Source organism: Theropithecus gelada, chromosome 9 (genome assembly GCF_003255815.1).
Source record: "Theropithecus gelada isolate Dixy chromosome 9, Tgel_1.0, whole genome shotgun sequence".
Classification (NCBI taxonomy): domain Eukaryota; kingdom Metazoa; phylum Chordata; class Mammalia; order Primates; family Cercopithecidae; genus Theropithecus; species Theropithecus gelada.
In genome coordinates, this window is record NC_037677.1 from 51,350,480 (window position 1) to 51,376,401 (window position 25,922).

Below are 25,922 nucleotides of genomic sequence, written 5' to 3' on the forward strand. Positions count from 1 at the left end.
TTATTGGTAGGTCTGATTTGTTACTCTGATCAATACAGGTTAACTTGTGAAGTCCTATATACAACACTCTTCCTCCTCCAGACTACCTTGCTATTACCTTGCTATTGCTACTTAGAAATGTTAATCATTGGAGGTGTGATAAATTTACAAATATTTAGTTTTTAACCCATAGCAAGGCAGATATTGGGCTAGAGTGTAAAACACAGAGCATTTAATATACATAGGAAATTTAGGAAAAAAATTTTTGATGCTAATTTTCCAGTCATTTCTACTATTTCTCATCATTATAAGATTACTCACATATTTTGAATTGCATCCCACAGTAGTCACAGGCAAATGAGAATAACATATGCTTTACAAAAAAAAAGGGATATCAGAAAATGAGTCAGAGTAAAAAAATAACAGGTACCATCCATTCTCCAGCAAATAATGAATATGTAGTGTATTTAATTACAAATTTCCAAATATATATTCACATAATAAAGACAAGGAAAATGAAGCAAAATCAAATGTATTTTGTTGAAATAAGCACATGAGCTTGAAGGATCAAGTACTGATGGCTCCAAGTGTTTTCCATGTTAGATTCACTTTGAAAGTACTGATGCCATCAGCACTTGTCAGCTGGCGCCCAAGGATGTAAACTTTGAGCTTGGATACTTTTCACAGGAAAGCCTCATATTCCTAAAGGAGACAAATGACCACTAAAAAGTAACCATTAATACAGATTATTTATGGAGGATTTTATCTTGACTACTAATTAAGGGAGTAATTGTATCTCTGAACTTTATATCAGACTTCCAGTAGATTTGCCAGATTATTAATGCTTTTTTAGAATACATGGGGGTGGGGTTATAGTCACATAATACAGTTTTTCGTATTTTTAAAAAAGGGGTTGGACCAAGACATAAGTTTCATTGACAATCTTAATGTTTTCAGTGTAAACAGTAAGTTAGAATAACTGCAGTGAGTCGCACAGCATATAACTTCTTAATGGTAAATTCAGAACCAATCTTCCAGATAAGCAAGTACAACATTTTAGTTAGAAACAAAAGCAAAACAAACAAAACAAGAACAAGGTTGACTTCAACAAAGTTTTGAGGCCTTCCAGTTGTTTGATAATTGTGATAAATTTCAACACGATGACATATTGGATGCCCAACTTATTGGGTTTTTATAAACCTGTTAGTTTTTAAGACCATTTTCTAAAATGTTCCCATAGATGTATTTTTAAATGAGAACTTAGATGATCTAGACATTACAAATTTATAATAATCTTTTGAAATTCTACCAATATCACCTCCATATTCAAAACAATGGAACTATAACAGAACAAATAATAAATATCACACAACCTTTTGTTAAATGTAAAGTGCATTTTTACCAGTGTTTCAACATCTGAGACTTTGAATTTCTATTAAGTAGTTCTGATAAATACATAGTGCTCTTTCTTTTTTCTGGATGACAATATGTCTACTAATAACGAATGTTCCCAAAGAGCAATTTGCAATGTATTTTCAACAGAAACAACTTAACCTGAAATAAGAACTGTATATATTTACTGCTTGACTCAGAAATAGTTATATTCCTTTTCTATGGAATGTGTCTTCCACCAAGAGATTTCAACCAAGGTTTTCCCAAACTGCAGTAAAAGAAATCTTTTATGCTTTCAAATACGGTGCCTTTTTATTTAAAACAGTGTAAACATAACAACTCAACACCACCAATAATTGGAAAAAGACTGGGTATGTGAACACTAATTTCCTCATATGTCCCATGAAAGTGAGGGTAAATAAATGACAAATCTTCAGGAGAGGTTTCAGTTCACCTTAGCAGTGGTAAAAATATTGCTTTATTCCAAATGAACATACAACACAATTTACTGTTCTCTTGGGGGGCTTCTTGTGAACTGAATAGTCTGGGTTTTTTTATTTCAACAATTTATTCTTCCCATACTAACCACAGAAGCCAAAGCCTTGGTCCACACGTAGTAGACTTGCTATAAAATAAACAGCAATGAGGATGATGAGAAAGCAAATGGTAACTGTCAATTTGTTAATTGTCTTGTGTTAATAATTTAAGTAGGCATGATTCAAAATAAACACACACCCTCAATTAACTCACCTTATGATATTGATATCATTAATGAGCCAATAGTTGATCCTCTCAAAAGTATTCACATCAGAAAATGGTCTAGACAGTGTCAAGAGTTTTATACGACCCCACCATGCAAGTGACCTTGATTTAAGAACTAACTGAACTTTATACTTAATGGAAAAATTTAAAGTGAACAGATCTAAGAGGGAAATACTTTTTCTGAATATTAGATTCCCTGATGTTTCAGAACAAATTTTAGCAAGCGTAATACGCGCACACATGCACACACATACGCACAATGAACACATGTGCTTACAGCATATGTGTCCGCGTGAGCAAGTCCACACACACACACGCTCGCACACACATGTGCACACAGGCACACAAAAACTGATAAACGCTCCTCCAGAGCCTCTAAACAATCTCAAGGAAAAACATTTCTATTAGCATGATTTTAGTGACACGACATAGTGACTTGTTTGTCTCTTTTTCTGTAATAATTTCATACCTCCAGCTGAGATCTGTGCATTCAAATCTCAGAGGAAGGTGGCACACAAGAGTAGTTAAGATTGCCCCCGGTTTCTCCTTCTATCTCCTGTCCTCCTTCCCATTGCAGAGTCTTTTGTGGCATTCTCCAAAAATCAAATAGAAAACACTACATTTCTCGACATGACATAACCTGTGATGAGGCTATTGGGTGAATAGAAATTTAGGGCTTGGGACTAGCAAGCCAAATGGCAAGGGCCACCTGCTCACTGGCGCATCCACCTGCAGGATGCAGCTCTCCTCTTTTTGAAACCAGTGTGTTTTAATGAGACACTGGCACTTGTGGGGCCAAGGGTCTGAATTGCCCACATCTTCTAAGAGCCAAAGAGGACAGTGTTGGGACTAACTGAAATTGGATTCAGAATTCTACCCCAAAGCTTTAATGGTAAGCTTTATCCCTCCTGAAACATTTCTTTCCCTTAAAAAAATATTTTGTTAAAAAACACTATGATATGAGGGCGATAGACTATTTGGTTTCTTCTAAGTAGATGCTCTTAAATTAATGCATATAAATAATTTGTATTTGATTTCCTCTCTTTCCTGTTGAGCAAAGCATAGAATGCACAGATTCCTACATCTCCAGTCACTTGGTCAATGCAGAGTCTCTTTGTATTTCATTTCTTAAGACAAATTGTGCCTCTCGTTCTGATTTGGCCGTGGGACTCAGGGGGAGAAAGGCTGTGTTTTCGCTTGCACTGTCCTCGGTTTCTACGCTGGCCAGTTCGTAGTCTTCTGACCGTCTGGCATCAGTCAGAATTCGGATCTGCTCCTGGACAGTTTCTAGCAATATTTTCACTTCCTGTTGTTCTGCTATAAGACAATCGCTGACTGGAATACTCACATTGACAACGTCAGCTGAATAGGAGTTTTTGCACCATTTGATGCTTTTGACTTCAGAAATCCCTGGCATTTGCAGGCAGGTTTCCTCTAAACCCACTGAAGGGATGATGGGCACAGAACTGGCCCTTGTGGATGAATAGCCCACCAGGTCCTTTTGCTCCAAGCTATTAAAATAGGGGTTTGTCTCTCTTGAAGGCAGTTGCATATTTATTGATGTATTTCGTTGAGTTTTTAAACCATTGGATGAATACCTGAAAAAGAAACACAGTGTTACTCCTTCTGCCTTCTGCTGGGCTTTGTTAGAGCAATACTCAATCCACAAAGCACTTTTCACATGCACCATCTCACTGAATTCTCACAGCAACCCCATGAGACGGATAATAGATGCCCAGTTAAACAGAGAAGTAAACTGAAGCTCAGATAGGTGAAGTGACTTGCCCAAGGTCACACAGAAAATAAGTGACAGACTGAGACTCAAACCCAGATCTTCTTACTTTAAGTCCAGGGGTCTTTCAACACACCACAGCTGTATAGGCAGGTGGGATATAGTCTTCCTGACCTCTATCCTAGAATACAAAGTAAATGGGGATTGAGCAGGTAAGTGTGGCCTTTCCATTGTGACAAACAGGACACCCATAATGGCATTAGTCCACTCCATCAACTCGACCACCCTCTCAGCCCTGGGTTAGTCCAGTAGACTTGTTGTGGCCACCCTAGTTGAAGCCAATCAAGAAGCCCAATATTAAGCATCCAGGTACTACAATCACGAGTTTTTCTGCTTCACACCGATTTTAGGGGATCCAAATCCAATTTCCACTGGCACTGTGCTCTAAAGGAACCACCTCACTGCCAGATTGCCGAGCCAGCAGATGGGAATGGGAGGATAACGATTCCTCTACCTGCCTGGGGCTGAATATGAAGTGGGTTTCATAGGGCTTCTATGCATCTAGCATCTTTCCTTACAACCAAGTAACCAAGAAACCAAGTAAGGTAGTTCTTTGGTCCATGGCAAGGACTTGTCAAGAACGCCAATATGCCATTGCAAGTCATTTGAATACAGCAGAATCTTCTAACTTCCCTTCTTGCCTGTTCAGGGCTAGTAAATCTTTCTCCTCTGTGCTGTTCAGGGACAGAAAATGGGACAGGTACATAGCAGATTTGTAGAAATGGGGTTTTGGAACTTGAACAGTAGTGTTTTATTCTATTTCTTAGTTATTTGTCCCTAATTTAAATGTTAAACATTCAAATTTTGACACAATTTAAACATATCAACCTTCCATACAATAAATCTCATTTCCTTGACTTCCATTGTTATGTAAATGAAAATCATGTTTATACATGTAGATAATAATTGCAATGCAGTGTGTTGCATACTAAATACAAATCTTTATTGTAAGGACATGATTGGGAGCAAATTAGAGGTCTTTCCACCAGACAGTGAACACAGACAGGGAAGAGATTTAGGCCTCTGTAGTCCCATCCTCTCTTACTGTGCCTAATACGGAATTGATAATCAATACACTTTAACCATGTGAACACATGAATACATAAAGAAGTCTTCAAGGTAAACTCCCCCTTTATATCCTACTTAATGTCTGTTTTCAAACTTAATAACAACAGCTAATATCTGTACAGTGCTTGTAAAAATCACTTTCACCTCCAATTAACTTGTTTTATTTTTTAAAAACCTTGTAGTTTATTTATTATTATATTTAGTGGATGAGTAAAATAGACTAAGATGATTTTCTCAAAATTATATCTTTAGTAAGAGTCACACAGAGAATTTAAACCCAAGTTGTCCTATTCTAATTATTACTGTCAATGTTAGAGGTTGCTAATGAATGAATATATCCTAAGGTGAACCAGAATACCTTTTTGGGGATATGTAATCTTTATTCATACAAACTGCACAGCTACATATTTGGAAATTCTTGGGGAATATTAGTCCATTCTCATTAGTGTTATATAACTGAAAATATGAGCCTAAAAGTTCAAATCAATAAATCACTTTCAACAAGAAGTAAGGAAACAAAATTCAGGCTTTTATTTTGCTCTCAGCACCATCCTGTTAGCATGATTTGTATGTATGAAAATATAGAAAGTCTGCCTGTCAGGTTCAACAGTGAAACAGGAACAAGAAATGTAGCCAGGATAGCATTTCACATAAATATCATCAGGGTATACCAGCAGGTAGAATCTGGTAAGTTGATACGCGATGGTGATAGGTAAAAATTCTTACACTTGGATCTAAACAGTTGGATAAAGGTGCAAGTATCTTAGAGAATGTTTTTAAATTGTAAATTCAACAAGTCAACTAGGTGACATGCCTAAGACATAATCAAAGGCAATTCACGCCAAACTTTGAGCATTCTTCTCATTTGCCAGAGGTCTGACTAAAGGATTTAGATGAGAAAGAGGAATTGCAGTGGACTATTTTGTGTCACTTTCCAAGTCAGGCTTTGAACACATGCCTGGCAACAACCGAAATTTAAAATGTTACCATGACATGAAGATGAGTTGTAAACAATGAGAACTTTCCTAACTGTGATTTTGTTTTGAATTAGACATGATTTCAAGTTCTAAAATTACTATATGCTCTGGAATCTCAGGCAAATGGCAGCCTCACTTTAATTTTGCCATCAATTAAAACAATCAGGTAGTAACACTAACTTGATTGCTCAGAGGGAAGGGGAATTTTTCTGAGGACTAATTGAAATAATGTCTCTGCCCTGTTCTACTAGAGACACAGTGGCAAGCCTCACGTCCCCCCAGAGATGCTATGAGTGTCCCAGCACTGGTATTCCAGCAGAAGTTTAAGTGAGAGCTACATTTCTAGATGTAATTTCTGAGTCAGAGGATTCAAAGTTCTGTATCCCTTGAGGGCCAATGATGCTTCCACAAGTTCTGTCCATGAGCTTGTCATTTCGTTTTGGGCCAGTCTTCCTCTCATCCTCAACAAAGAAATTACAAATGCATCTTGTCTGTAACTATGTGAGTCGAAGCATTCTTTTAAAGAAGAAAGATTCCAAATATTAGTCACTTGGTTTGGTTCCCAGTCATTCATGAGTCATGCTAAGGAATTTGTGTTTCTCTAGGAGACTCCAAACCCTTTCAGTTCCTAGGGCACATGACAATGAATGAACAGACTATTTTGAAGGAATCCACACTTTCCTCTGAAGTCATAAAATTACATACTCCATTTACAAATCATCAGCCATAAATGTGGTTTTCTTCACATTCCTTGTTGATTTAGTGGTTTATTTAGTCAGAAAAGCCAGTATTCAATCTCAGCTCTTTTACATGGGACTGTGTATGTCACATTGGGCTAGCCATTTAAATGCTGATATCCTTAGTGTGCTTATCCATAATATTTCTAAAGAATAACTGAAGGAAGTATATAAAGTTGCTAGCTAGGTGTGGTAGGTATTTAGTATATTTTGAATTTTATCTACTTCTAAGATGTGAATCCAACTTTTGTGATTCCATCTCTTTTTGTCTGGCATATGAATACATTAGCTTGATTTTCCTGACATGATACAATTAAAACTCTCTGAGCCATTACCATGGCTGTCATTGACCAGGGCTCCAGTCATGACAAAGTTTCCTCAAGAATCTCCTCTTCACCTCACTCCTTCCCCAGGCCACAATAAGATAGACGTTAGGTTCAAGCTGGGCTGAAGTTCTTGCCAAGGAAAGAAGCCAAATACATTGGGAGCCTAACTGTCATAGACAGTGCCCACTTGCTTGGTAAACAAGCAGCAGATAGCTGATGGCTCTTGCAAATTCATTTCCCCCTCCTCCAGGCTGGGGCCAAATTTAAAGAGGGTCTTTAGCTGTGAAATTCTATTACCAATCCCATTTCCAGTCCAGAGAGACAGTCAGCCCCCTGGGAGTGGAAAATAGCTGTTTATAAGAACTGAGAATGAGATTATTCCCTGAGATTCATTGTGCTGGGAATACAGTGACTTACACTTAGAGTCACCATTTATCAACATCTGGTAGATATCACACATGGGAAAATACCTGTGACCAGGCAGCTGGAGAGAATATTCCAACCCAATCGTGACTGAACCAAAACAAAACCACCACCATGCAGAAAATAAGTGTAAGTCTCCTAGGAAGTTAAAAAAACAAAGCATTGCCTGAACATGTAATGTGATCTCTGAGTCCTGATGATATGTGCATGGTTCAAGCTTGAGCCTGGCGTAGGCTCCAAGCACCCTTACTCCTCGAACATATGGAATGAAGGTCATAACAGTGCCCAGTAGGAAAAAAAAAAAAAAAAAAGCAGCATGGGCTGGGTTTTTTGTCCACTCACAAAATCTCTCAAGTTGGTTTTCCCTCATTTGTTCTTGTAACATTCATCCCAGGGATTTTATGTATATGTATATAGTCATATTCATTAGCAAGAGGCATCATTAGTCAATTATATAGAAAAGGCACTATGAAACATGATCAATTATACTTATGGGTTAAATGCAAGCCTGCTTTTCCACAGATAAGACCAAGAGAAATGCAAACTGCTTCTTGACTCGCATTATACATTTTGAACCCCTTGGCTGTTATGTTTGCTTTGCAACTGTCACCCTAAATCTGTACCAAATGCCTTTTACAGTCCATTTGGAATTGCTTCAAAATTATAAACCTAGCCACCAGCCATTTATTTCCTATCTTCTAGTTTTCCTAAAGAAATCTGTTGCTGAACTTTGTTAGACAGGACACTGCTCGATATATCCCATTCCCATATGGAAAGAGAAACATGAGATTCTATGCTAGACCTACCCACTGTTTTGGTCTTTAGCCTGATAGAGACAGTCTAGAAAAATCATCGAGGTCAAAGCAGCATAGAAACCAGGCCTGGCTCATTCAGAGAGATAAAAACAGAGCCACAAGAACCTGGCTTGAGTGAGGGAACTAGATTTCTGAAATTTCTAGAGTAAACTCTGATTGCATTGCTCTTGAAATTATTGAAAAAATTATAACAATTACTGTAACAATAAATACCAGTACCATTTCTCTGCTTACTATGTGTCTACTACAAACTCTTTACACACATGGTTGTTTTAAACCTGCCCAACAATCTTCAGGGGGTTGACATTATTTTGCTCAATTATTTGTATTTTTCTTTTCTTTTTTGAGATAGGGTCTCTCTGTCACCTAGGTTGGAGTCCAGTAGCACCATCTGCACTCACTATAGGCTCCATCTCTGAGGCTCAAGGGATCCTCCCACCTCAGCCTCCCAAGCAGCTGGGACCACAGGTACACACTACCATGCCCAGCTAATTTTTGTATTTTTGGTAAAGATGGTGTTTGCCATGTTGCCCAGGCTGGTCTCAAACTCCGAGCTCAAGTGATCTTCATGTCTCAGCCTCCCAAAGTGCTGGGACTATGGGTGTAGCCACAGTGTCTGGTCTATTTTTCTCAATTTATAGATAAGAGCATCTAAGACCACATCATAAAATATTCTCAAAGTCACACTAGTAGTAAGGAGCAGAGATGGGATTTGAAGTCCAGTCAGTTTAAGTGAGGATCGCATGCTAAGTTGGGTAGTTTATGCCAACTACGTGAATAATGGCTAACATTCATCCTGTACTCAGCTCACCATGCTTTGAGGCCTCTATGGATCTGTGTCCACCAGAGGAAGGGACATCTTTTGCACTGTAAAGAGCAGCAGCGATGGTGTCCAAAGCCCATCCTTCTACCCCTGTACCATGAATAACTTGCAGATATGAGTTTAGTAAGTTGTACTTTGACTTTACACTCTCAAGATTGACCCAGATTCTACATTCAAGCTCAGGGGAAGCAGATACTGTATATATGCCATGAGTTATTGTTTAGTGTATTGTTCACAATACTTATCAGGAATTAAGTCCTTTTTCTAATCTGCAGATGAAGGAACACTGTAATCCTCCTTTGATTTTTTAAATCAAAGAGAAATTTCCAGTTGTATTAGCAAATGATCTAATAACATATTGCCTAGATATCTACACTTACTTTCTTCCTAATTATATTTCTTTCTAATGTAATGTTTTCCCGATACCTATTTCCATCACACCTATACTTTAAAGTTGGTTCACATTTTGTAGAACAAAGATGGCAGTAAGCATATATAGCTAGTTAATGAATAAACCAATGAATAAAACCCCAAGGAACTTAAAACTTAATTTAAAGCTATGGCATTAAAGACACCTTCCCTAAATTCCACTGCTGTTTTGAGACCTACCCTTGGCAAGGTATCGTATCCTGGTCTGGGATCCTTGATTCTTCGAGTTGCTGATATGCTGGTCCCACAATTCCGCCTAGCCTACTTCGGGGTGATGGGGGTGTCCTTCTGAAGGCATTCCTATGGAGCATGCCACTCCTTTGCCCTGGGCTGCAGCAAGAGGATAAACTCCTGCTGAGGTGGAATGAAAACAGACAAACAAACAAACAAAAGACATCATAGCAATAACCTCACAGGTGGCTGTCCAAACTTTGCAAACACTGAATTGGCACCCCAAGTCCTCAAAGTTCTAGGCCAGGGGCCATCCATGAATATAGTATATGTGGTAGAATGGGATCAGGAATAGCCCAATCCATTTTACCTTTGGAGACATTGAGAAAAAGGGAAGTTCCTGGATTTCTGGCTTTCTAGGTTAGAGCGTGACTGATGAAAATCATTGCCACTTTCCAGCCAGGGTAAGAGGCGAACTTAAGGAATTCTCAAGCTCCTCATTCCCATCCATCCTGATTATCCAAGGCATCGTTGGTGTCTCTCTGATAGAAATAAAAATAGCCTTCTTATGAGACACTGATGAAAACTAAACACAGTAAGCCCAGAAGGGATTTATGGGGGAAAATATTCACTTATTAGTGATAGAATTAACAAATTTTAATTGGCATTTTCTCATTAACATATGTTTAAATCCCCTGTTCACTACCTCAGATTTTAATCAATCTTGACAAACTAAATTATTTTTCTTTGGAGTTTGCTTTTAATAAACATCTGATTATATAGTTTATTTGACTCATACATCCAAATGCCTAAATAACTATATGTTTATAGATGCCATCAATGAGCACAACATTTAAGTGGCTTACACCACAGGCCTTAACAAAGTGAGAATTCTTACATAGATTATGTACAGAAAAGACCTAGACTCTATAAAAATCCATTGCTGATGAGACTTATTACCTGTTCCTTATCCATTCCCATCTCCACCCCACTTAATTAACCCTACTGTAGACTGGTGAGGAGAACTTTGTTCACGTGTAGACATTCCACGAGATGCTAGTTTATGTGGTCACACTGGTTCTGCGGTGCTCAAATAATAAAGAAACTGAGAATTTTGTGCTGCATTCTCATTTAACTCTGTAAATATCAATACAACATAGAAAGAAATATGAAAACATTCTCGAAATTTTAATAAATTTATGAAGGTTCTAAAGAAACCAGTCTCTCAAAGACATTTTACCCATATCACTATATTATTTGGGGTTTTGTCACTTTTCTTCCATCAATATTACTATTAATTCTACTTAGTTAACATAAAACAGGACTTTGCAAATATTATTTAAGGTCAGAGTTTGAAAATCTGATATTTGAGTGTTAATAGCCACTTTCTTGGTTGTGGCAAGGTGACTGATCAATCTCTATATTCCTCAAGCCAACATTAACTTCCTAAATTTGTGCAAGCAGAAGATCATATCTGGTAACATCCCTTATTATACCTTTATTCTTTTTTTTTTTTTTTTTTTTTTTTGAAACAGAGTCACCCAGGCTGAAGTACAGTGGCATGAACTCGGCTCACTGCAACCTCCACCTCCTGGGTTCCCATGATTCTCCTGCCCCAGCCTCCCAAGTAGCTGGGACTACAGGTGCCCCCCACCATGGCAGGCTAATTTTTGTATTTTTAGTAGAGACAAGGTTTCACCATGTTGGCCAGGCTGGTCTCAAACTCCTGACCTCAGGTGATCCACCTCCTAGGCCTCCCAAAGTGCTGGGATTACAGGTGTGAGCCACTGTCCCTAGCCCCTATACCTTCATTCTTTATCATGATACTTCTGGTGTGGTGTGTCCCTAAATGCCTAACAGGGGATGTCTAGTTAGCTCACTAAGCCCACAAGTTGGAGAAGCTCTCTAGCAGCTAATTTGCTTCCTTGCCTTCCTACCCTCATCTATCATCCAATGGCAATGATGGCATCTGCAGGGCGTGAAGGATGAGATGCTAGAGTTAATTAGCTGCAACTGAGTATAAGTCTTGGGTCTGCAGGTAACTAGTTGCTGGAAGCATGATGCTGATGGAGGTACTTGTAGCAGTCAGAGTCCCGGACAGACATAGATGGCAGTTTAACTTGGTTCATTGCTAGAGATTTTGCTATATACAAAAGAGTGATCAGTGTTTGAGGGGAAAAAAAAGCAATAAAGGAGGCTGCCGTGCCTCAGGACTACTATGAGAAGCTATTATTATCCCTCTGACTTAAGGGACAAGGAGAGGGAGCAGTTCCCAGAATGGAGAGAGAAAGTGAGTTGTAAGGAGGGGGCCGCATTGCAGGCTCCATGGCCCCAGAAAAGGGACATACTGAAGGCAACCAAGCAGGGAGGAAGGGGACACAAGGGCCATGACCTCACTCTCCTCCCTGCCGTCTATCTCATGCCTGTGCCTCACACTGAACCCACAGAAACCAGAGGACAAGGGAGCCTGCAGCCATCTTGGTGTACAGGGCAAGGCAGAAAACAGAAAAGGTAGAAATTGTTGCCAGTGTGAAAAGGGAGTGGCAAAAGGAAGATATCAGCGTTCTACTTAAGAATTTTTCTAGGTTTGCTATGGGACGTGGAGGTTTAAAGAGAGGAAGTATGCAAAGCATGGAGCATGGAGCCTGGTACACAGTAGGTGCTCCGCACGATGAGTTCCTCTAGCTCCCCTGCCGCACCTGGCAATTCAAAGGGTCTTCTCTGTCACTGAAAACCCTGGAATTACTTCAATGCAAAAAACCTACATACGTGGTTTTTATAAGTGACATGGCAAGGCACAGTGGCTCACACCTGTAATCCCAGCACTTTGGGAGGCTGAGGCTGAGGGATTACCTGAAGTCAGGACTTCAAGACCAGCCTGGCCAACATAGTGAAACCCCATCTCTACTAAAAATACAAAAATTAGCCCGGTGTGGTAGCACACGCCTGTAGTCCCAGCTACTTGGGAGGCTGAGGCAAGAGAATCCCTTGAATTCAGGAGCCGGAGGTTGCAGTGAGCCGAGATCACACCACTGCACTCCAGCCTGGGTGACAGAGCGAGACTCTATCTCCCAAAAAATAAAATAATAAAAAAAGATAAGTGACTTACATTGCCAAAATATACTGCAATAAATATGACATGCCATAATAGATTTATTTTCTAAACAGATGGGATTTTTTTGAACTAAACATTAGAAATAATGGCTCTGAATTAATAGCTTTGTTTTGTACATGAGTTATCCAAATGAGTCATATTTGCAGTTCACAAAAGAAATTAATTATTCATAGCTCACTAAACTGTCACAACAACAAAGTCTATCAGTATGAACTAGTGACCTGTCTTAAAAAGAGTTTTATGCCTATTGATCAATCAGCTATTCAGGCCTTCTCACTCAGTGGCATTCAGGAAGTTATGGAGCAGTTTCCAGGATGTATAAATCAGTGCCTGGGTTATCAATCATGAAAACGTTTAAGTCTATTGCATGTTTTACAGAACAAAAGCTATGATATATTAAACTATAATTTACAAAGTTCTAAAAGCATTTTGTGAGTCAACCCTTGCCCATCTATCAGGACACAATGTATGCTAACAGATACTGCAATGTCGTTGATCCAAACAAAAAGGAAGGTCTCTTAAAGATGTCCTTATTTAATCTGTGAGTGACTTCTAGACACCATAGCAGAAGCCAAGTTTAGGAAGGAGCATTAAAAAAAGCACATGAGAACTGGGGATAGTAATATTGCAGCTCAAACATATTAAAAGCTGATCTTTTAAAACAAATATATCAATTTTAAAACATTTATGACAGAATATAGTTAATATAATACTAGAATGATATTATACTGAATTACTTGACTAGGTGGAATACTACTTTAACATGTGTTATAATCAGGAGGAGAAAATACCATTTGGGGGAAAATATCGGTCTTCTGAAAGACTGGTAATATTGAACTTATTTCCCTAATTAAGACAACTTCCATTAGGTCCAGTGAAATGAAATGCTCTTTTCACAGGAAAATATTCTGTAAATGTAACATTGATATAAATCAAAACTTGCAGTAAGAATAGCTAAAGCAATTATCCAAGAGCCAAACATATTTCAATCCTGAATTGAACATAGATTCATACCGTATTTTTAAAAATGGCAATCTCTCAGTGTTTTAATGTCTACTCATGTAGAATGAGAATAAAAATTACCATCAAGTGCTGAGGATTAGTGTCAAGAGTGACTAAAAATCTCAAAGTAAATATGGCCAGAAACAATAAAATCCATTTCATGTAACTCATTAAAAGGTGAAGAAGAAAGGAAGAAAGTAGTTTTTTTCTGTCATGTATGTGTCCAGCTTGGTGTTGTGCAAACTATTGCCTAGTATGTGACAACAAAGGGGCAACAACATTCAACTTTCATTGCTGGGAACGACTGCTATTTACTTTTTCATTGTTAAAATGTTTAATTTTTCATAATTTTTTCAAATTGTAAAATACTGTATATCTCACTAAGAAAAGGAAGCTTAAATCTTTGGACAACTTCCATAAAGACTGAGGATGTGTATCTGTCATTTGTCCTAAACTTCATCATTTGGTTTAGAACAAATACCTTAATCTAGCGTTTGTCCTAAACTTCATCATTTGGTTTAGAACAAATACCTTTAATATTTGGAGTTTCAGAATCCTGATGTATAAAACAGAAAAGTGGAGACTAGAAGATGCTGAAGGACAAGGTTAGCTTTAGAATGCTATGAAATGTGTCAAATAACTACGTTTTTGGCTTTTTCTCCAAAGCAGCCAATTTCTGGGGAGCTTGTAAGAAACTGCCACCCCATTTATCACAGAAGATTTTATAGACCCAAGAAGAAGATTCACCAGGCTTCTTCCCCGTGGAAAATTTTATTTTGTAAGAACCGTGTTGGAAAACCTGAAGTCTGTCACATTAGGCTGCACAGGGAAGAATTACTCGTTACCTGTGTCATCTAGAAAAGGCAGGCCAGGTAACGTATTTTTAAAAATAGTTTTTCGGAATGCAATTTATTTTTTTAACTGGTCTGTAGCTTTGATGGGTGTTATTTATAGTTCCATCAAGTTTCTTACAGGGGTAATGCTGTCTGCTGTGGAAACCGGTATCTTTGGTTTACCTGACGTGAGGTGTTTGAGCATCTGCTCCACAGAGAACTACAGGAGAAGCAAGAACAGTTGTCTCTCCTAGGTCATGCTGCCAGTCCTTGGCATGTGCCACCCAGCATACACACAGTGTGAACGTGCCCACTCCCACCATGATGAGCTACTTGTACCTGTGGTGTTTGACAGACTGGCTTCCTCTGTCAGGAGAAGGGACTTCGGGGAATGACTGGGGGCCGACAAAACTTGACTCCATCATTTTCTCCAGTGCAGTCACAGGATGCCTTTCCACCTTTGAATACTGTGGGAAATCACAGGTACAGAGTTGAGATGAAGGATAAGTTATGGGAGGAGGGCCTAGAACACCAGAGCTAGGCATTGAGAAGTTACTGGAATGCCAATTCCTCCTGGTCAGCTGATTAGAGGAGCAGGAGATGAGACATAATTTGTGTCCTATTTCCAACACATTGAGTATTCACCTCCCCTGCCCCAACCATCTCTGTGCCTAGACAGGATCCATTGAAGAGGGTTCTTCATGTCAGAATCCCAAGCCTGCTCTCTCATTTTTATTAATGTACACCCACGGCACACTGTGACTGACAGCCAAAAGGCGCTTACACATGTGGTTTAGTTGATGTACATCTTACCAAAAAAATTGAATTAGTAGCTGGGTTACTACTAATAAGGATTCAATAAACACTTATTAAATTTCATAACATTCTGAGAATGATGAAAGACATTGGTTCAGAACATCTGGCCGCCACGCTCCACTGTTTTTCTCTTTCAGCTTGTTACCAGGTAATTACCATGTTTCACAAGAGAAATTTGGAGCATTTCACTCCTTATAGTTCGGAACTCTTGGTTTCTCCTTTGGCTATAACTTGTAAGGTGTAGAAGCCTAAAGAAGGCTTATATAGATGACAACTTCAGAAAAATTTTACCCCAAAAGAAATATCACACGGCATCTCAAGAGTCAATAAGTTGTCAACTTTAATACTCCTTGCACACTGGGCGCTGGAACAGGTAGCAAAGGGTAGAAGATTTCTCTTCTAGAAACTCCAGGTGAAGACTTTCTTTAGAAATAGAAGTTTAAGGATGCTCATCAAAATAAAAGAGAGTTTGGAGTCTGGATAGTCAGTACCCAACGTGTCAAGTTAAAGATTTTAAGTGTTATCCTGAGTAACTATAAAACTCTAACTCAGTATACCCTTTTTTTTTTTTCATTTCAAAAGCAAAGAAGCCACTATTAGAAGCATTGATGAAAAAAATCAAGTTAATCAACCTTTTTGAATCTCACATCTATATGGTGGGATAATAAAATGTCTCTTACAGGGTTGTTGAAAAAATTCACAAACAATACTTAATGCATTTGATCCAGGTAAAAAGAAGGTAGACACAATAATGAAGATGATACTCTAAGATGTTTTCTAGCCTTTTAGAAATATTATCTCTGAACTATAAGAAACTAAAGATAAATTCCACCCTATGTCCCATTTCTAATCAGTTGGTAGTGGCTGCTTATAGTCTTATATTTACATATATTCTAAAGATGACTTATGAGGTAAGAAATGGAGAAAGAAAGAGTTCTAACCAGCAGAAAAGTGAATCCAGGAGGAAGGAGTGGGAGATATTTTATTGTAATTTCTTTCTTAAAATGTCGGCTTTAAAATTAACGCTTGAAAGTAAAGTCCAAAGACTTTCAACAAGGCTGGAAGATATTGACAAGAAAAAGAATATAAAAAGACGGAAGAATGAACATTTGAAAAACAAAAAATCCAGGCTGGGATTGTAGAGAATAAAGACAATGTAATATATGCATGCTGATTAATTTTAGACACTGATGAACAAAACATACGTATTTAAGTATTAGAAATTAGACAGCACTAGAATATAAGAATTATATATAAGACATGAAAAAATTAAAATAATATTAATTCAGCAAAAATTAATAAGAGGGGGCTGTAACAAGAGAGCATGGTAAATCGGAAATAAACAGACAGGAATAAGTGTGAAACTATCAGTGAGGATAAAAACTGTGGATGGTTAGATTTAACTATTAAAAGACAGATTCACGCACTGATTTTAAACATTTAGTCTTCTATGTTCTGAAATAACTAATTTAAAAACAACAGAGAAAAAACTCGACAGAATGGGTAGGGATATACTCTGCAAAGTATAGGGGGAAAAGTTTTTAACAGTAATAATTTCAAGTAAAACATAATTATGTATAAAATGCATTTTAAAAGGAACAAAGATGGATATTTCATATTAATAGAATGAGCAATCTAGCAAGTGATAAATATTTATAAATTTTTATCTACCTAACAACATAGCTTCAATATGAAAGGCTTTCTCAGGCCAGGCACGGTGGCTCATGCCTGTAATCCCAGCATTTTGGGAAGCTGAGGTGGGCAGATCACCTGAGGTCAGGAGTTTGAGACCAGCCTGGCCAACATGGTGAAACCCTGTTTCTACCAAAAATACAAAAATCAGCTGGGCATGGTGGCATGCGCCTGTAATCCCAGCTACTCAGGAGGCTGAGGCAGGAGAATCGCTTGAACCTGGGAGATGAAAGTTGCAGTGAGCTGAGATCGTGCCACTGTACTCAACTAGTCACAAAAATTATAAACCATTAACACTGTCATAACTTAATTACATACGAATTGTGGCAAGGAATGTAACTATGGATAACAGTAAAGTGTAATTTTAGTTTAATTTATATTTTTAGATTTTGATAAAGAGAAGTGATACAGTTTGGACATTTGTCCCCTTCGAAGCTCATGTTGAAAGTTGATCCCCAGTGTTGGAGATGAGGCCTGGCAGGAGGTGTTTGGGGTGTTTGGGTCATGGGGGTTGATTCCTCATGAATGGTTTGTGTCCTCCCTGTAGCAATGAGTGAGTTCTCATTCTATAAATTAATGGAAGAACTAGTTATTTAAAAGAGCATGGCACCCTTCCCCCTTTCTCTTTTTTCTCTCTCACCATGTGGCACCTGCTGCCCTTTCTCTTCCGCCATGAGCAGAAGCCTCCTGAAATTCTCACCAGAAGCAGATGCTGGCACCATGCTTCTTGTACAGCCTGCAGAACTGTGAGCCAAATAAATCTCATTATAAATTACCCAGCCTCCGGTATTGCTTTACAGCAGTGCAAACAGACTAACACAAGAAGATATGAATGAACTGTTTGGTTAATGGAAATACATTTAAAAACCTTTATAAAACTATATGGGAGATGTATTCATAACCTTATGGGAGAAAGACATTTGTTACCAGGACAAAACACCTAGAGACCATAAAGAAAAAAATATGTAAAATTTGACTTACTACTAATTTAAATATTTTAAGTAACAAAAGTGATTATTAGTAAATCAAAATATAAGTAAAAGCCTGGGGAAACATTGGGTATTCATACGTTAAAGACGATTCTTAAGATATAAAGACAGAAATCAACTGGAAAGAAATTAAAGGCAACAGATGAACAAGAATTTCACAGAAAAATGAAGACAGGCAACATACATATGGCAAAGAGTGCAACTGCACTCATTATAAAGAGGTGGTAGTCAGAATAGAGAAAATTAAGCTAAGTGCAGTGGTGCACAGCTGTAGTCCCAGCTACTTGGGAAGTGGAGGTGGGAGGGTCATTTGAGCCCAGGAGTTAGAGACTGTAGTGTGCTATGTGATTAGCTATTGCACTCCAGGCTGGGCAACATAACAAGACTCTGCCTTTAAAATAAATAGAGAAATTTAAATTTCAAGAATATCTGATAAAGGAAAAGGCCCTGGAAAAGTAGCCGTGGTGCTAACTTGAAGAGCAAATTGACAATATGTTTCAAAATTTTAAATATACTTACTCTTTGATCCAAAATACTACTTTTAGAAATTCTATCATGCAAATTTCCACAATTGCAAAAGTTCAAAATAATAATTTCCAGGGTATATAAACAGTACAATTTTCCATAACGAAACGGAAATAAACACAAAAGTAAAAAAAATTAAAAACAATAGAAATGTCCACAAATGACTACTACACGGCCATTGAAAAGAATAAAAGGAAGGTGCAAAAAAGTACGCATATAAATCCATTTGTGTAAATAAGGAAAATGCAATGAATAGATATAAATAGATTGTATATATATTTATGATTATATATACAATTAGCCTGGTGTTTATATATATATATATATACACACACAGATTTTTTATGTACATATACATATATTTTTCTGCGTGCATTTGCATGTGTGTTTCTCATGCAACTACTTAGGAGGCAGATTTTTTAAATTAAAATAAATTATTAATTGTCTAATTAGGTGTTGTGCTTGGTAAAAAGTATATCCATGAGTATAAGCTATGGAGACTAGGGAACACATCAAGGTTTTGCAGCTTTAAGTTCAAAAGCTCCAATTAGTTTTCTTTTCAATAACTTTCAAAATAAGCCACATAGTGGCAGTAATGACCATGTCTTGAACCAGAATCTGAATTTTTCACAGTGGACCTATAAAGCCCGGTCAGTCTTTTTTGTAAAATAGAGTAAAATAACAGAGAAAAGAGAAGATACAGAGATAATTTGGAAAAGGTGATTGTTTTCAACAACCTTAAAAAACAAAGATCCAATGCATAATGGAAATACCTCTATGTGTGCTTCATTATTGATTAACTGTGTATTGCAAAGTATCCATGGAAAAAGTCAGATGAATAGACATGTTTACTAAAGTGTAATGATATCCTGAATATCTGTGTGACTTCTAAGCTCTATAAAAGACATATGAGGGTTTGTTATCTTTTTTCATCTAATTAATTGGTTTACAAGAAAAACCTGGGTGCCTAGAAGGCCTAGCTACAAAAACAAGTGAGATGCTCTGGGCAGATCCATGACAAACTGAAGAAAGCAAGTATGTTCAGCAACTGCAGAGAGCTGTGATATGGTTTGGCTGTGTCCCCACCCAAATCGCATCTTGAATTGTAGCTCCCGTAACTCCCACGTGTTGTGGGAGGGACCTGGTGGGAGATAATTGAAGCATAGGGGCAGCTTCCTCCATACTGTTCTCATGGTAGTGAGTAAGTCTCATGAGATCTGATGGTTTTATAAGGGAAACCCATTTCACTTGGTTCTCTCTTCTCTCTTGTCTGCTGCAATGTAAGAGGTGCCTTTTGCCTTCCACCATGATTATGAGGCCTCCCCAGCCATATGAAACTGTGAGTCCATTAAACCTCTTTTTCTTCATAAATCATGCAGTCTCGGTTATGTCTTTATCAACAATGTGAAAACAGACTAATACAGGCTGCCAGGGGACAATATCAGCCAACTATTTCTGGAGCATGCAGACCTTCTAGAGAAACTGCCAAATCAATAAAAAAATCAGTAATTCCCTCCCTCTCTCCCTCCCTCCCTCCCTTCTTCCCTTCCTCCCTTCCTTCCTTGTCAAAAAACCCAATTCATCTTTTGTACCATTAGTTCATAGTCTCTGCTTGGGATCTGAGAGATAGAGGACCTTGTCCAAAATTCTGGATAACATTCATAAATAGAATCAACCTCTTAACCTGTTCTGTTTATTGATAGTGTTCATGACAGATATTTCCTAAATCTGTTATTTCAAATGTTTGACTTATTGTGATATTAAACAGTTGTTTTTATTTGTATTGTTTTGGTCCATTAATATAAATATGTTTCCAAAATTTATTATTTTAGAACTTTTAATTTTTTTCTCTGACAGCATTTTGTTTTAGTGACTACATTGTACCTGAAATTCAAGTTTAAATTGCTGGTATTCCTATCCAGAGGTTGCTTGAAACTTGTGGAAGCATGATAAAAAGTCTAATAATTTGACCAACTTCCAAATGATATTTCATACATTTTGGCTGAAAATGAATTCAGGTAGCTTCTGGTTTCAGTTTTGACAAGCTAAGAGTTTGGAAGTCACTATTCCTATCCTAGCAATAGAAAAATAAATGAACAAACTGAAAATCTCTTCTTGCGTTCATTGGATAATTGAGGTTGCAGGGCACACTACCACCTTAAATCTGGAGAAACAGGTGAATACAGAGAATAATGGCTAAGATCAGCTTTTCTGCAACTGAGTCTGCTGGAACCATAAATTGTTAGGAAGGTTTAAGAAGTAATTTGGACAGGTGGCTGGAATTTGTATGGGCACTAGAACGAGAGTTGGGGTCTGTAGTCTTAGATAGAATGTCCATACTTCCATGAGTTTGGCCTCCAGGAACCACATCAGGTTCTCACAGGAAAGAACCCCAACAGCAACAAAAATCATCTACTGTCTCTGCCAGTGGAAGGGGAAAAGTAACCATTTTGAAATGCACACAGGGCATTCTCAATAACAACTGCCTACTCTTGTAGTAAAAAGATTTTACCAGAGTCTTATCTCACTAGAAAGAAGGGCATTTCCCCAATTCCAGCTCTCTGTAACCTTTCCATCTCACATAAAAGAGGACAAAAAGTGAAGAAACACTTGTGAAGGTCACAAGTGTTTAGCAGACAAAGTACCGCCCAAGTGCACCGCCTAGCCGTTAAGTTTGAACAGTGCAAAGGTATGGTGTAACCATTGTGAGAATGCTGTATGTGTATTCTGTAACCGAAAAAATAAGTAAATGAATAATGGACAGTGGGAAGGAGACTTTTTGCTGTTGGAGTGGAAATTTATAAATAAGCAAGGGGAGAAGCGTAGAATTATTGATGTAGTTATGGATTAGAGTTGGGGGTAGACATCAATGTAGACACATGTTCAGCAGAATATAGACACAGATGCTTACACAGAAAAATTTACAGATTATGTTAGTCTATATACAACCTTTAATATATAAATATATATATTTATATATAAGATGTATAATATATGTTTTAATATATTATTTAATATAATTTAATATACATTATTTAAATAATATAATTTAATATATATAATTTAATATAATTTAATTATATTATTTATAATTAAATTATATAATATAATTTAATTATATTATTTAAATAAATCTTAAGTAGACATATTTAATATATTATTTAATATATACATTAGATATATCTCATATATAATATATAATAAGATATATATAAAATAAGATTATATATATATAAAATCTTTGATCTGTCTGTTGAGAAGGTCAAGCAAAGACATCCCAGTAGCAACGGTAACATACACACCTAGCTTCCAAATCCCGGTCTCCAGCAACATTCTGCAAAGAAAGAAACTAGCTATTTCCATGGAGAAATGGCTGATTCTAGAACCCAGGCAGAAAATGTACAATATAAGGAAGGAGTGTCTTGTAGTGCTCAACAACAACAACAAAAAACCTGAAAACCTACAGTGAATTGATGGATAATGTCAAAATGACATGAGCCAGCTGAAAGACCTATCTTTCTGGCTGACAATGTAACGTAGTATTTAACTACTTGGATTATAAATCAAACTATAAAATAGTATCCATGAGTTTATTTATACTGATTTAAATATGTGATGGAATAAATAAGTAAATGGGAGAGAATAGACAAACGCTTTGTGATAGAATCCCAAATAACTTATGTAGAAACTTGACCATAAGGAAAGAAGACCGTAACTCCCCACTCCTTAAGTGTGGGCTATGCATAGTCACTTCCTTCCAAAGAGTATTCTATGGAAAAGCAGAGAGAAGAAAAGGGTAACCTTACAGTGGAGAAGCTTGGCTAATATTACCTCAGACAGATGATAAGGTAAACATCAATAATAATAAATCATATTGTAGTGTGTATCCTTGATATGACATAATAAAAATGGCACTTTAAAAATTTCTACAGAAAACCAGTAACCCCCACATAATCACAAGAAAATAATCAAATTCCAATAGAGGGGCATCCTACAAAATTCTTTGCCAGTATAAAAAGAAAAAATCGATAAACCGTCACAGGTAAGGGGAACCTAAGGAGACATGGCCATTAGATGTAATGTGGTACCTGGGATTGGAACAGAGGGAGCAATCGGGTAAACACTCATAAAATCAGAATAAACTAAAGAAATTGTGAGAATGTTAACATATGGGATGTTACGGATAATAATGCATTCTTATTAGTTTATTAATTTCAAAATTGTGCCCTACTAATGTACAAGGTTAATAATAGGGACAACTGAATACAGAGTATAGAGACTTGCTGTGGTATCCGCTAAACTTTCCTGTAAATTGAAAGCTATCATAAAATATCAGATCTACTTAAGAAAATAAAAAATAGAAAATAAGATAAATGATTTAAAAAGTACACATCAAAATAAACAAAAAGAATTTAGAGACTAAAGGCAGAATTCAGTCTTCCTTTAATTGCCTGAGTAGCTCAGCTGTAGGCCCTCAAGGTGCATACTCCACTCAGCAAAACAGTTCGCCTATACCAACCCTCCTGGAAAGTTAACTTGACTGACCACAATCATAGCTTTTGGACATTTTATGCTCTGTGCTTATATATATATATACACACACACACATATACACACACATATATACATATATAATATATTATATATCATATATTTATATAATACACATTATATATAATAATATACATTATATATAATATATATTTTATGCTATATATAATGTATTATATGTAATATATATAATATCAACCTGATTGGTTCCATCCAAATGTATGCAGTTCTATCTCTGAGACAAGATAAGGTCTGAACATATTTATTCTCAAGATTGTATCTTCAGTGAAATGTAAGTGCTCGGGTTAGTTGCCTGTCTGGACCTCCCTATTAGCATCCTCTACAATGTTACAAAGCATATATATATGTGTGTATATATATGCATATATATGTATATATATACACATATATGTGTGTGTGTGTGTGTGTGTGTGTATGTATTTTGAGACACCGTCTCACTGTGTTGTCCAGGCTGGAATGCAATGTCTTGATCTCGGCTCACTGCAACCTCAGCCTCCTGGGTTCAAGCAATTCTCGTGTCTCAGCCTCCTGAGTAGCTAGTATTACAGGCGCCCACAACCATGCCTGGCTAATTTTTGAATTTTTAGTAGAGTCAAGGTTTCATCATGTTGGGCAGGCTGGTCTCAAACTCTTGACCTCGAGTGATCCATCTGCCTTGGCCTTCCAAAGTGCTGGGATTATAGGTGTGAGCCACAGTACCCAGCCCAAAAATATTTACTTTGGTTCCATCCAAATGTATGCAGTTCTATCTCTGAGACAAGCTGAGGTCTGGACAAATTTATTCTTAAGATTGTATCTTCAGTGAAATGTAAGTGCTCAGGTTAACTGCCTGTCTGGACCTCCCTATTAGCATCCTCTACAATGTTACAAAGACTGGCAGTTGATTCTATGTCATTTCCTTGACACAGATCCTGACTTTATTGTGTGCACATGGTTAAGAGCTCATTTGGTATAATATACAAAAGATCGTGTTAGCGGTGAATAAGGAGATGCCCCAGTTCATTCACTGGTGCTCTCAGCATGAGCCCAAACTCCTCTATAGGCCCTGGTTAATATTGTTATTTCCTGGGGAAACATTCGTTCAACTGGCTCCCCTGAAAGTGCTGGCTAGTGCAAATGCTCCCAGGGGCTGAAGGCATCTCCTCTCGCCCGCCCACCTGCTTTGCTCCTAGCACATTGTAGGGGGTGCACCAAAATCAATAGGCTGGTCAAATGAAGCAGGCGCATGTTGGCAGTAGAATAACAGCATTGTTTCCAGGTCTGCCACATGCACACAGCAGGAGTCAGAAGGTTAAATGAAAGTAGGGTCAGTTTTGGACAGCACTGTTGACAGAGCTGATAATCACTTGGTCTGGAATCCTAGGCAATAAAGGCAGGAGGAGGAGATTTTTAAGCAGTTTTAAATGTCTTTCTCTCTGCATTGCTTGGCTCAAATATGTCTGTGACAAAATTTTCTTTAGCGCCACTCTGACTTATGAGCCGGAGTACAGGGAAATTGATAGTTACAATATGTTTTCGAGAGTGATTTCATTGGGATTTCTAATGCAGGTAATTAAAAACTACTTGACCGCTGTTGAGAATTTTTGCATGGACACCACAGCAGCAAGAACTTCAACAATTGCAATCTCCACACATTTCCTTTAAAGCAAAATGATATGACAAGGGACCCTCTCCAGACACTAGGCCCAGCACAATACCCCTTCCCACCTCCTCCCCAGCAAGTTACCACTTCACTAGGGGGATTCTTCATGTGCTACTGCACCTTTTTAGAGAGCTCTGAGCTATTCTTGTTCTGATATTAATTCCCCAACCTGCCTACTATAAGCTCTCATAGCACCGTTCTCTATTTCCTGTAGGCCTTGGCATAGATGAGAGCCCACATTTGTGAGATTATTTGATTTATATCGATCACTCGCAGTAATCAGTAAACTTCTGGAAAGAAGTGGCTTTCTCATGTTTGGTCCTCATCACATGCCTGTTCCTTAATAGGTATTGTCTGGTACTTAGTAGGCTATTTAGTCTACATTTAAATAGACAAATGAATGCATGAATCTATATTCAATCAATAAGTTATAATTTGATATTTAAAACAAGAAATCAGAAGTAATTTTTAAAGTTATTTAAAATTAACTTTAATTAATGTTACAACAAAATTACCTCTTCTGACCTACTGCCTGCAAACAATTCCATGATTTTCAATTCACTCTCAAAACTCTAAGAAAAATAGCTCAGAGCAGTGTGAGCTATATGAGGTGTGCAAAATTTATCAGGCTCAGAGAGACAGAGTGTGGGATTACAGTCAGTCACTCCCACCAAACCCAGGGGTGATTGTTTCAAGACATTTTGTTCCTAACTGCCTCATCACTTATTTCCATGTTTTCGGAATTTGTGATGAAAAGAACCATGGATAGCCAATGAATAGCTTATGCTATTTTAATGCAAATTCTTGATAAACAATTTGGGAACTGCGTCTTCATTTCCTATAAAAACCCACTTGTAACTGCTTCTGATGGGAGCATGTATTTAGGGTACCTTAAGTCTATGCTCTCAGGTTGCAGCCCTCAAAACTGGCCAAAATAAATGCTCTACTTACATTAAGTTTGCCTCAGTTTTTGTTTTCTTTGTTTGTTTTCCTTTAGGCCAACAACTCAATTCACATGTGACGTCTTCTAGGTAGATTTGAG

General features: G+C 37.5%; 1 protein-coding gene across 5 annotated transcripts in view; it reads right to left on the minus strand.

The window, feature by feature from the left end:
• Nucleotides 1–1,824: 1,824 nt before the first annotated feature.
• Nucleotides 1,825–25,922, minus strand: part of NRG3 (neuregulin 3) — a 1,087,509-nt gene continuing 1,063,411 nt past the window's right edge. For 3 of the 5 annotated variants that reach the window (XM_025397600.1, XM_025397604.1, XM_025397603.1), the window contains 4 exons: nucleotides 14,984–15,111; nucleotides 9,704–9,874; nucleotides 3,975–4,046; nucleotides 1,825–3,731 (listed from right to left, as the gene is read on the minus strand). In XM_025397600.1, coding sequence (XP_025253385.1) covers nucleotides 3,224–3,731; nucleotides 3,975–4,046; nucleotides 9,704–9,874; nucleotides 14,984–15,111 — 879 coding nt within the window. In that variant the 3' untranslated portion in view covers nucleotides 1,825–3,223. The remainder of the gene's footprint in view (nucleotides 3,732–3,974; nucleotides 4,047–9,703; nucleotides 9,875–14,983; nucleotides 15,112–25,922) is intronic. The other 2 variants (XM_025397602.1, XM_025397601.1) reach the window with 1 other exon arrangement.